The 13193-nt window shown below is 32.5% G+C and overlaps 1 protein-coding gene across 4 annotated transcripts; it reads right to left on the bottom strand.

Annotated features, from left to right (window-relative positions):
* Nucleotides 1–1013: 1013 nt before the first annotated feature.
* LOC110113495 lies at nucleotides 1014–9500 on the bottom strand. Of its 4 annotated transcripts, none has more exons than XM_020846113.2 (9): nucleotides 9359–9500; nucleotides 8900–9030; nucleotides 6335–6437; nucleotides 6134–6193; nucleotides 2554–2616; nucleotides 2261–2464; nucleotides 2055–2157; nucleotides 1770–1975; nucleotides 1014–1274 (listed from the first exon to the last, which is right to left on the bottom strand). In XM_020846113.2, exons 2-9 carry the CDS (start codon nucleotides 9013–9015, stop codon nucleotides 1182–1184), a joined length of 948 nt encoding a protein of 315 aa, XP_020701772.1. In that variant the 5' UTR covers nucleotides 9016–9030; nucleotides 9359–9500; the 3' UTR covers nucleotides 1014–1181. The 4 variants fall into 4 exon arrangements, with proteins under 4 accessions (XP_020701772.1, XP_020701773.1, XP_020701774.1 ...); XM_020846114.2 differs by having other exon boundaries at nucleotides 8900–9032; nucleotides 9369–9500; XM_020846115.2 differs by having other exon boundaries at nucleotides 9383–9500.
* Nucleotides 9501–13193: the final 3693 nt, after the last annotated feature.

Genomic DNA, 13193 nt, shown 5'->3' with positions numbered 1-13193 from the left:
CATGGCTTAGCATTTACTTCCAAGAAATTTGAAGCAGATTTCCTATCTTTTAATAAAAGAGAACTCTGGAGGAACAATTCAAGCATTGATTAACTAAACTGCAGGAGTTGCAGAAGTTGGCATGAGAAGCTCTCATATGATCCTGCATTGTCTGTTTATTAGTCCAATTTTTATATTTGTATGGTTATGATCCAAATTTTTTATGTTGCGAATGTTTTTAACAGTTGAGATATCGATGGAGGCTTTATATGAAGTGCTTATTTATTGCTTCTTAAAATAATTTTTTAATATGAAAATTTTAATTAAAAAAACTATCCTTAATATTTCAGAAAAAGTAATTTATTTTATAAATGCTGAAGTTATAATGAAGGAGGTAGTTTAGGCTTCATTTTGAGCTATTGTCACTTTTAAAACAAAAAATTATACTATAAAATTGATTTAAAAAAATTAAAAATATTATACTAAATAAAATATAAGCACCTATGATACAAAAGTTTCATTTGAGAAATATTTTTTTATTACTTTTTAATAATAATTTTTTAGATTTTAAAATTAGAAAAAAAAAAAGTTGTGGCCTTCACAAATTGATGAGCTTAATTTTCTTTTTAAAAAAATAGAAGAATATTCTCCTTATAAATAAGAGATTTATGTATCTTATAAGATAGTTAAAAATCTTAGTATTAATTATTAATAAAATTATATATATATATAAAGTACAAATGCATAACACAAGAATAATTTTACTAAACAAAAATGAAAAACAATAAACATTATTGAAAAAAAAAAATTTACAGCAAGTAGTCACCTTTAGATAACAGCTCAAAACTAAGAGATATTATTACGTGCAGATACCGAACACAGAAAACCGTTTGGATTTGTCTCTGTAAACAGTAAAAACTCAATGGTGAACAGTAAAAGCTCAATTTGTTGCACTTTTACTATTCACAGAGATAAACTGAACAGCTCTCTATGTCCGATCTCCGCACGTAATAATTCATCTATAACTAAGAAGGTAAGCAACATATAAAAAGCTTATGAGAGTCCGCATATACCAACATACACAGGAGAGTTATAGCACATTGCATATCTGACCAAAAAACAAAGACATGGAAATCCAATATGCCTTTCTAACATCTATGGATTAAATTCCATGATTATAAGAATACAGTTGTGAAGAACAATTATGATTCTGGGGCAGTCTCAAATCTTGTGGGGGTATCAATTCCCATCATGCAACAAAGGCCTGATATCAGAATTATGAGCAGCACAATCCCCTGAAAGTTCAAATCATACAGACCAAATCAATAAGCAGCTTTTTATATAGCTATTACGCTCTAGCAAACATAATCGTAAAAAGTTACTTTACATATAAAAATTCATGAAAAACAGCAAGAAAAATGTTATAAAATAGCACTATGAGTCATCTAGAAAGCAAAATTACGAAAAAGTTGCCTCAAATGAGAGAAATTATTCTATGCAGTCACCAGACTGTCCGGAAGCGAATCAAAATGTTTCACGTCACCCGGTACACAACAAAAAAATAATGTAGCACGTCCTGATTCGCCTCCAGACGGCGTCCAGTAACCGCACTGAATGATTTCTCCTCAAACTGACCCCTTAGCAGCTGAGTGATAACAAAGTCAGCATGCAAAGCGCCATTAATTGAACAAGGAAACACTTAAGAATAGTTACTTATCTTTGAAAGTTGTGACAGAAACAAAGGAACTCAGAGCCATTAAGCAAAATCACACAACAAAAAGATAACTTACCACAAATAAGCCCTCCAAAAGAGATGATTTTAGTTGGCAGACTCCATCGCAATGAGTCGAATTGGTGGAAGAATTGTCTTCAGCAAGAAATCTCATTTCCATGTGTGAAGGATATGGATACAACCTATATGGATCAGAAGCATAAAGAACTGTGTATGTTGAACCAGACTTCTCCAACAAATCAACAATTTCAGATAAAACCTTTCCTGTAGAATTAAGAACACTCTTGGGGTTAAAATCAGTTCTAGGAAGCCATGGAAGAAAATGTTTGACAGTACAATTCACCTTCTGATACAGTATAGACTGATTCTTCAGATTTTTCCCCACAGAAAACAATCAGATCAGTCAACTTAGTTTCCCCTGATTTCATCTTTGTACTCACGTAATCCTGTAATTTTATGCATGAATGCAAGAATTTTTTTCTTTTTGCTGCTAAAACAAAAGTGTACAAAAGTTGGTAAAACAAAGACAAACTGATTCTAGAACTTCACCTGAAGTGAATGCAATCCTCCAAGTTTTTGAAGGTTTTGACCCTCCAAAGAACAGGATTCCATGTAAGCAATATTTTTCACTCCCAAATCATGCCCACAATTTTCAATGAATCCTGAGATTAAAGAATTTTCTAGCGTGTCCTTTTCACTAGATAAAGCTATGTATGGAAACGCTACAGAAACATTGGAGCTCTTGAATGATTGCTGATAAAAAAAATAAAAAAAAAATATTGTAACCTTTCCCAGAAAAATAAGGTACAAAAAATAGGAAAGTTCACAAATCTACTTAGTACCTTTAATAAGTCGATCAGAGCAGGATCCCGCTGGTTGCTTCTAGTGATGTCCGCTGTTCGTAACTACAATAGAGAAACTAAGTCAACTTAAACGCTGCAGCAACAACAACAACATCAAGCCTTTGTCCCATTACGTGGGGTCGGCTACATAAATCCTTTTTCTCCATTATGTCCCATTAAAAGTCCAATTCTCGTTTAAATCTAATAAAGAAATATCATTTCTAATATTTTCAAACCAAGTCTTTTTAGGACTACCTCTACCTTTCCTAACACAAGTCAAATCTAATACCTCTACTTTACTAACCGGTTCATCGGAAGGCCGCCACTTTATGTGGCCAAACCATCTAAGGCGACTCACTCTAATCTTCGAGAGAGAGAAATAATGGGTAGCAAAACAGTTGAACTCTAGATAGCATCATTTATTTGAAATAGGAGCTTAGCTTAATAGTTTTTGACATGTCAGGAAAGTTTCAATTTTAGAGCTACTTTCTCTACTTTAATTACCATTTTAATTACTATCAAATAAAGTACTTAAATAAACCTACAAACATTTTATATAAGATTACAAATGCAAAAAAAAAGTCTATAAATGATTTGACAATATAGAATGAACAAGAAGTCTTCAATAAGTAACTTTACAAAATAGATGAAAATTACTCTAATATGGCTCAGTTCTACTCTTCTTTGACAATGAGATATATATCAGCTGCAGTAATTGTTCAACCAACGAGGAAAGTCACCTTGCAAAGTGTCACCAGGCCAAAGGTAGACTAAATGTACCTTTTCTTTCTTTAATAAGACGTCCAACAATCTAGACACCACTCTAGACTTCAACCTTCCCACAATTTACACCAAGCAAACACACATTCAAGACAAAGAAAACGCCCAATATTTACAATAATTAACACTGACAACCTTTTATTTGCAAAAAAACTAATTTTGAAATGGGGTTCATAACACGTGTCCAACATAATTTTTTCAATTTACAAGCACACCTGCATAATTCGCATATCACACTTACAATATACATGCGTTATGACAATTAACCTCCTTTACACATCTTTACGATGACATTGATCTCAACCACAACCAAGTGGTTTTTATTGAATGATCGAGGGACCCATAAATAAAACAATCTTGGTAACATACATTTCAACGGCGAATAGCACGCCATGGTGCAAAGTATGCCGTAGAGCCATGCACATAACGCATGGCACGACCCGCACCATTTTGAACATGGCACAATATTAAAGAAATTGACAAACTTGATAGCTTCCTCAACTCTCAAAAAAAGTCATTTGGATCACACTCTCTAACTCAAAATGGTATGACTTCTAAATCTTATTATTTCAATGTCTTCAATAATTCCCCTCACACCTAAATCCAATATTCAAGAGCCACTGATCACCTGATCAAGCTTGTCAACCTTTTTCAAACCTACAAACTCTACCCCCACAACAAACAAATAAAAAAGACCAATGATTCTCTAACAACAGTTAAGAGTTCAAAGAAATAGTTCAATTTTATCCATATTTATACTAAGTAATTTACAACATGTTCCTCATTTTGCAGTAAATTTTCTATTAATTCATAAAATCACTAAAGCTGACAAGTGAAAGATAACTTTTTTAATCGTTTTATATTTCAGGGCCTCACTACAAATAGCTGGAAAAGCCGGTAAAAAGGATAAACCATATCTTCTTAAAGATGAAAATTATTTGCCAAGTTCTTTTATTTTCATTCTCAACAAAAAAGTCATTTGGAAATATCATTATAAAATAGGGCATCCCTCTTTCAAAATCTGACAATGTATGTTTTCTTTTCTTTTTTTTAATGTAAACATAGAAAATTTTACTTGTGAAACTAGTGAAATTGTCAAACATCAACATGTTATTTTTCCTAAAAGTGATTTTAAATCCTCTGCTCCTAACCTAATTATTCATTTTGATGTTTGGGGAGCTTCCAAAATCTCAAATAATTTTGGAACTACAATATTTGCCAACTTTATTAATGATTGCACTCAAATGATATAGGTATATCATATCAAACAAAATATATATTGTCAGCATTATTCTCCTCATTTTTAGTGCTATGATACAAAATTAATTTAATACTAACATTAAGATACTTCAGACTGATAATATTTGTGCTTACTTTATTTGAAACACTTGAAAACAAGGATTGGAAGAATGCCATGAGAAGAAATAAATGTTGTATAAAAAAATCACAAGTAGGAGATCGTTGAACTATCATAAAGAAAAAAAAAGGATGCAGATACATTTTTTTAACAAAATATAGAGCAGATGGAAGTCTGAAATGGTATAAAGTGAGATTAGTAGTCAAAATATATATTTAATTCAATGGAAATGACTACCAAAAATCTTTTTGCTCATAATATAGAAATAAATACAATACCACATAGCCTCCGCCTCCTAACGTAGGACCCACACGCCTGCAAAGTATGGTAAGAAACCTTTGGGCACAAATTAAGGTTTTTAATCATTAGATTATCTAACTCAATGCTCTAGAATTGCAATTTGTATGCCCCATAGCCACCTGCCCCTTTAGGAGCTATTCTCCTTACTTTATTTGTATTTTAAGTACTTAACTTTGACTTAATTCCATATGTAAGACACTTGAAAAAGTCTTTGTATACCTCTAATTTTTGTACATGAAGCAATAAAAATTTCTACTCATTTCATATCTATCAACTTTTTCTACAATCCGCAACTAATCTCAACAAAGACTCCTCACTTGCATTTGCTAACACCAATTACGTGCACACAATACCACCGTTTGACCATATCTATAATTGCATGCATGTCACTTGCACGCATTTCTGTGATTGCACGTACGCCACCTATACAAGTTTCTGCAACTACACACACGCACTTGCATACATCTATGTGATTGCATGGACACACGCCACTAGCACACATCCAAATAAAACACAAAATTGGATAAATGACCATCCAATTGTTCCCACTAACTGAAACATCCTTGCACAAGCACTGCAATATGTGTTATATACACCTTCGAATTTGGATATACATATTACTATCTCACACAACCATTAATATGCGAATAATGTTCGCACACACCACTTGCCACCAACAAAACTCTGCAAGTACATGCAATTGCCATTCACACCCACTTGCGAGAATACACTACTAGCATCAGTCACCACAAAAACATGATTCACAGCACCTTGTCCTGCTTTATTTCTTTCAGACTTTAAAAAAGGTTGCAAGGCATTCACCCAATATCTAAGTTCGTAGCCACGAGGTTAAAAGTGCCACTCAGTTCATAGTTTATCTCCCTTGTATGTTTTCTCTTCTATAAGGAAAACATTAAAATGGTTGTAACTTGTAACACTAGCCAAATATCTTATAAAAGCTTTCAGTAATGCAGGAAAATAGATACCTTATTTGACCGAAATGCCATCAATTTTTTATAAAAAAATAGATAGATGCATGGATAAATATGTTATACCGTCCTAAGAAATACTTCTGCGTAAAAATCCAATGAAGTACAAAACTTTAGAAATTTGATACAAATAAATATAGATGTGAATCATTACCTCTTTCCCAATAAAAACAAGAGCTACATCAACATTTTGATGAAGGTTCTCCCCAGAACACTAGCAAGCAAAGCAAAGTTGAACAGATAATAGATGAAGCAAGTACTTCTGATCTCCATTGAAATGTATATTACAAAATAATAGAAAACTTATCAATAGATGGAGAAACAAGTGTAAATCTTTTTTGGAGGGGAAAGTTACCATGAAGCTTGACCATCCACCTTCAGACAGAACAAATTTAGCTAAACTATTTGGTGAGATGGTTTGGTAATTTACAGCTTCTTTAGCACTATCCTGAGAGGATCTGCACATACCAACCATTATATTTTACTCAATTCAGTGTCTCTGCAATTACAAAACCAAGAAAAAAAAACGAACAAGAAGGCCGTTGTCTTATAACGAAAGAGTGCTTGGAGAATCAAGGAAGAGAATTATATATGAATTTCTCTAATACATCTGCAATGTTTCAGCATCACCAAAAAAAAAAGCTAGTAAGGTCTATATGAATATGTTAGTTCCATGCTTTATGTTTTCTAAGGATTTGTTTGAGACAGCTATAGTTTTTAATAAAGATGGTTATACAACAATTATGAGGAAAATAATTTTTTTGATAGTTGCTACAAGTACTATAAATATTTCAACTTTTTTTAAAAAATCAGACAACAATTTTCTGACAGTTAACGAGCTGCAAAAAGCAGCTTACCACCATAAAATCTTTTAAAAAGCAGCAAAAGAAGAAGCAGTGAAATGAAAGTGTGGCAACAATCTCAAAAGCAAAACAAAAAAAAAAATAACCCAAACAAACCCTAATACCTCACCACAAATGATAAGAAAAACAAAATCCTAACAGGTTATGCAGCATCCTTCAACTCATAAAAGGACTTCCTTCTAAGAGCTGCTATCAGGACAAGTGTAGAACCTTATAGAGATAACGAGGTTTCCCGTGAACTAAAAGAAGGTATACGCGCCAGAATATGGTTCAAGTGGACATTAACAGCCTATCCACCTTGATCTCGTTCCTTAAAATCAACCATAATGACCCTTTATATTCGCAAAAACACATTGGGTTCGTATGTTTAAGACCCACCAGCTAATAACTAAAAGAGACCATTAAAAAGTTTCAAGAAGGTTTTCTTTAGATAAATTTATATAAAATTAAGGGCAGTCCTGTGGCACAAATATGAGGTTTGAATAATTTTAAAAATACTTGAATGGAAACATTAAGAAAATTAAGGATTAGCAAAGGTAAGTCTCAATAAAAGGGATGACATATGCATTTCCCTTCTTTTCAACAGATGTTTAGATACATGTGATTTAAAATAACCAAAGATGCCATAAAAAATATTAAATTTCAGAAACAATGAGACCTGACGGTAGAATATTTTGAAGATAAAGTAGCAAAAATTATACTTTTTAGGTTATTTAAAATGTGCAGGTATGGAAGATGCATATTAAAATAGATAAAAATGATTAAAGTTAAAGGATTATAAATGAAAAGAGATAAGTTGAAGGTGACATGGCACAATCTATATGAATGAATGGAGAAGAAAAGTACATAAAGCTGACCGCAAATAGTTAGGGTAAAGCTAATGAAGTTATCAAGTTAATAATGATAATGGATCTGATAAAAACTGTTGAGCTAGATAATAATGAATGAAAAATGCAAGATAAACTTATTAGAAGTTGACTATGAACTGTTAGATTTTTAGTGGACTAAACAGCAATAGTCTAATGGATTACTCTCCTAAAAACGCTAGTGGATAATGTTCCATCAAAAGAGAAAACTATAAATATATACAACATATAATGTCTTTAGAAAAATGTCTTATTTCCAAGCATGATGCATCATAGCTGAGGTTACATACCGGCTTATGATCATTGGACATAATATATCAAAATGCAAAAGAATTCAAAACTAACCATTTCATGAAATATGACAATGTTAATCTTTAGAACTTGACATATTATATTACATATTTACATCCGAGTTTCATATGCTCTTTCTATACAATAGCCCTAATATATCTAAAAAGAAAACTAATCATTATCATAATTAGCCTTATCCCAACTATTCGGAGTTGGCTTTATGAATCATTTTACATTCATTATTATTGTGTGTTGTTTGGGGTATCTAATCTATTCTTCACAAATCACCTGGATTACTTTGATTTATCTTACATTAGATCTACCCTTTCACCATCATAATTCTCAATTACTATATGTTTACTTGATTAATGGGTGTATATTTCAAATTTCATTCTACATGTCCAAACCACTTAAGTTTATTTTAAATTACCTTATAGTCAATAAATTAACTCCAAACATCAGTATAATATAATCATTCAATAGGTTGCCATTTCTATTTTACCTCCAACATCTTAACATTCTCTTTTGCTACCCATTTAACTTAATTATTAACGACTTTCAAAATGCCCAACACTCATAACCATACAACATCGTCAGTGTAATTGGAGTTTAAGAGAACTTATATTAAAGTTTCTATGATATCCTCTTGTTACATAGTACTCTAGAGGCACTTTTGAAGTAGAATGAGTTCATCAAACTGAATTAGGCTTTATCTATCCATTTTACAGGGCTTTGATTGCAACTTCATCAATGTATTCTCATGATAGACTACTTTAACCGAATATACTAACATGTTGAGCTGGTCGAAATATAACAACAGAAGCAACAGAAGACCGTGCATTTATGGAAGATCACTGCCGAAGGATTCAAGGAAAAAAAACTGCAAGTAGAAATCAGTACCCGTGCTTGAAACGCGACCAGAGAAAAGCAGGAACAGTGGCGGGTGATGAACAGACATGGAGCAGTTGAGCAGCCAGCAGGGCAAAACCCAAAAAGATCGCCTTAATTCCCACCATCTCCTGCAAGCAGCTCTAAGAAAACAAACAACGTCCTGTATGAATCAAGATAACAGGTATCCAGACAAATCCCTCTCGAAATCAACTAATAGTAATTTAAACTAGTTCAAGGAAAACAATTGACAAAGACGATTCGTTGCTAGCAGGTCTTCGGAAATATACTGCGGATCTACAGCCGCTACGTCAAATTAATGAAAATCACAAGAATTCAACGTAGACAGAAGTTAAATGGGGAAAAGCTGAAATCTTTGGGAGGTGGACACGAGAGTGAGACATAGCGTGATGAATAACTACAGAAGGAAAAGAGGGAGGAAGAAGCACGGGCTCTCGAAGAGGATCGCACCTGGGAGGCTGGGAGAAAGCTGACCTTGTTCTGTAGGAGGATTAGGGTTCCTATCGCTCCAAGCAGCAAAGATCGCGTTGCGTCGCTCAACTGCCTATTTACCTCCTCTCGGCGCCACGGACATAATCGAGGGCCCGTGAATGTTGCGATTAACGGTGCGGTAAAAATGTGATTTTTATTTCATTAAGATCAAACGAAAGGCAAATTTAGCTGATAATTACTCTAAAAATTATTGTCAATTTTTTCGCTAGATTCCCACATAATAAATTTTATGATATAGTTTGTAGTTGATCCTACAAAATAGTTATGAGTAATGGAACTTTTGAATCCATGGAGAATGTTAGTATTAATAGCAAAACGCTTAAGAGTTAGCATGTTGAAGAATGTTAATATTAGTCTTCGTTTATGACGACTTTCTTAATGCTTATTCAAACAATTTTTTAGTACAAAAATTAAACTTTTGTATTAAAAAGAAGTTTTAAAAAGCAATAAGTAAATCTTCCCAAACGAAGTCTTGATTTAATATTGAATGTAGCTAACTCGAAAATTAGAGCTTCATCATCACTAATGTTGTAACTTCTTCTTTTTTTCTTTGTTGTTTTTACTGATAATTCCACTTTTTCTTTCAAATAGCACGATAATGTCGTCTCTACACTATCATATTTTTGTTAGTTTCTAAACTCCGAAGATTTTTTGCACAAGTTAAAAACTCATCATATTTGTAATTTTCCACTAAATTTAACATTATTGTTGTTTAAAAAAAAAAGTCATCATGTCATGTCGTGTTTAATTAGTTTGATTAATAGTTGACTATTTGTTCAAACTAGAGTATTATTATATTGATATTCTTTTATATTATCCTTTTTATTTAGGGCTTCATAAATGTAAACTTCAAGCAGTGTAATTAGTTTATACTTTTTTAATGAGATGGACAAAGAGATATATTATATTGCACTAGCATCATGCATGGATTCAATATTTTCAATTTGAATAAATTATTAGTTTTCTTCTTGATTGTTTATAAAATTAAATTAAATTATTAGCCATGTCAATTGCATTGATTTTAAGTTCCATTGTAGTGGGTATTTTAAAGCTACATTATATTTCATTTTTAAGGGTTTATAAAATATTAGATTACATGATTGATGTTTATTAATTCGATAATGATTTGAATTTGTGTCAAATTTATGTTTTGAGCGAAGGAGGGCTCTATTACAACTTATTTTCAATCAAGTAACGAGTGATAGATGAGATGCTGCCCATGTTAACTAGTTGGTTGAGAGCTAAGACTTTCGATTAAGATTTCTTCGATTTGTGGTCTTACATATATTTTGTTTATGGGTGTTTATGATTAAATTTGATTAATGTCTCAAGAAATAAAAATGTACAAGAAAGTTACTCGTATCATTAAGAGGGATTGCTCAAGCTATTAAATTGTCGATGTGATGTAAAGTTCCTCCCATGTAAGCTTCATATATCACTTGTAATTGCGAGACATAAGATCACAAAAAAAAAAAAGAGTTTCTTTTTTGGATAGGTGAACAAATAATTGCAAAGATCAACAACCAGTAGTTAACTTGAGACATGAATGTGGCCCAACAATGTGGAGGAGGAGACCCCAACCACGATGTTGTTGTTAGTTTTAATTGGGAGGTGCAAATGAGTGAAATCAACTTGCGAGCCTGCTCAATCTTGACTCTATAACAAGCTCATGAGTCAAGTTTATTGAGTTTCGAGCTCAGACCCAAGCAGATTTATGGGCTCATTGGGTAATCGAGCTCAAGTTCGATTGAGTTGTTGCTCGACTCGTGGACTCGTCGAGCTGCTCGAGTGCGGAAACATAAGGAGGAAGGAGGAAAGCATAACAATGAGGGCGGAAGGATAAAGTTGTAGCGCCTACCTGAAATTGGAAGTGCATGGAACTGCGGGTGCGAAATCGAAAGTGGGCTTAGATGCGGAAGCGAAAGCATGCTTGGACCCATAAGAAAAAGTGCATACGCGAAATCGCCACACCGAAGCAGGAACTGAGACCGAAAGCGGAAGCCTTGCGAGCCCAAGCTCGAGCATGCAATTCAAGCTAAAGTTAAGCATGACTCAAGATCGACTTGACTCATTTGCACCCCTAGGTAGTTTAATATAAAAGGGTTTTTACCTTATTGTTTTCTTGCTAGTCATCTTAAGAATTTGATCTCATACAACTCGAATGTTGAGAGAGAGTAAAAGTAGTAAAATATGATTTTTCTTATCACATATCATATATCTATGCTCTTTTTCTTGACAACATATCTTATTTTCATATTTAACTTGTTCTTTCCATTTTGATTTGTATCTAAAATATCGTTGTTATCTTATCAATTTGATTGAGATCACTAAAATACTCTCATATTTCTTAACAATATTCATTTTTATTTTTAGTTATGAATATCAAGAGAATCATATGATGAGCTAATGACATCATTGAACAATCATTCTTCAAATATGTTAAGTGTAGCATTCATAGTAAATTTGTAGAGGTGATTAAGATTTTATTTGTGATATTTTTTTATTGGTTTCTAAAGTATTTTCTATTATAAAAATTTATAGTTAAAAATATTTTTTTACTAAAAAACTACTTTAAAAACAGTAAAAAAGTCGTCCTAAATAGAACCTAACTCAATCACTTTCTTTTTTCTGATAGCATAATAAGAATAAAATATTGTAAATTAATTACTGCAATCAAATACTTTTTTATCATAACAATAACACAATAAAATCATATATAATTTTGTTATATAATTAAACCCAAGTTATTTACAGATTTTTTTTATTTTTGTTTCCTGCTTCTGTCTCCTGGTATTGATGATGCTTTTGTTTGATTATAGTAAAAAATTTATACTAATCAAATCTTAAATCAGATTTAATTGAGCTGTAAGAAAAAAATTGTAAAATTTAATAGAGGGCAGTATAAAAATTCTTTTTTTATTGGTTGGCAACTTGGCACTCCTCACTCTCTTAGGAGTGTCAAAACTAGGAGAGATTATTACGTGTGATGATCTGATCGGAGGCTAATCGGGACAAGTCATACACCCGATATATATCAATACACAGTAACGATACAAAACGTATAGGTGATTTGACGCGTCCTGATTGTCCTCCGACAATGTCCTTTCGCCAAAACTAGTTAATGGATTGAGTTGGAGTCTGATCTGAAAATTGTAAGATCCGAATATGATCAATCGGAACTCGTGTTTAATAAATAGCTCAAAAATATGTATCAAAATCTGATCCATTAGCATCATGTATGACCCAAATTTGACTTGAAAACTTATTTATATTAATATAATTATAAACTTTTAATCATAATTTTAGATTAATTTATTAAATATAAGAATATTATATCAATAAAAAAATATTTAAGAAAAAAATTAAACGAGTCACTATCAAATTAAAATCATGTTACCGGGTCCACTTGAATCAACCCATTTAATAAATGGGTAGAAATGTTAAACCCATTTATTAAACCGATAAACCCAAATTCGATTTTTTTTTTTTTTTTGGATCGGGTCAATAACGGGTGGCGGATAGGGTCATTTATGGTCATTTGTACGAGCTACCGATTGCAGTTTTTTAAAGAACCCCCCGTTTATCTACATAATTAAGAAAATACCAACGGCTTCCGTGCGAATAATCACAGCGGCAACATTTATACGGTGGGAAAAGCTGCTGCAAACGTCCAAAAGAGCGTCAAATCGTCGGAAGCGTAAGCATCGAAGAGAAGTCTGCAAGTGGGAAAATCCCATGGATTCGACGTTTGGAACTTTAAAGCAACTGCAGCTGATTTTTTGACCTCAAAAAA

Source organism: Dendrobium catenatum, unplaced genomic scaffold (assembly GCF_001605985.2).
Source record: "Dendrobium catenatum unplaced genomic scaffold, ASM160598v2 fragScaff_scaffold_273, whole genome shotgun sequence".
Taxonomy (NCBI): domain Eukaryota; kingdom Viridiplantae; phylum Streptophyta; class Magnoliopsida; order Asparagales; family Orchidaceae; genus Dendrobium; species Dendrobium catenatum.
The sequence above is the reverse complement of the archived record's forward strand: the minus strand, read 5'-3'. Positions and strand labels throughout refer to the sequence as shown.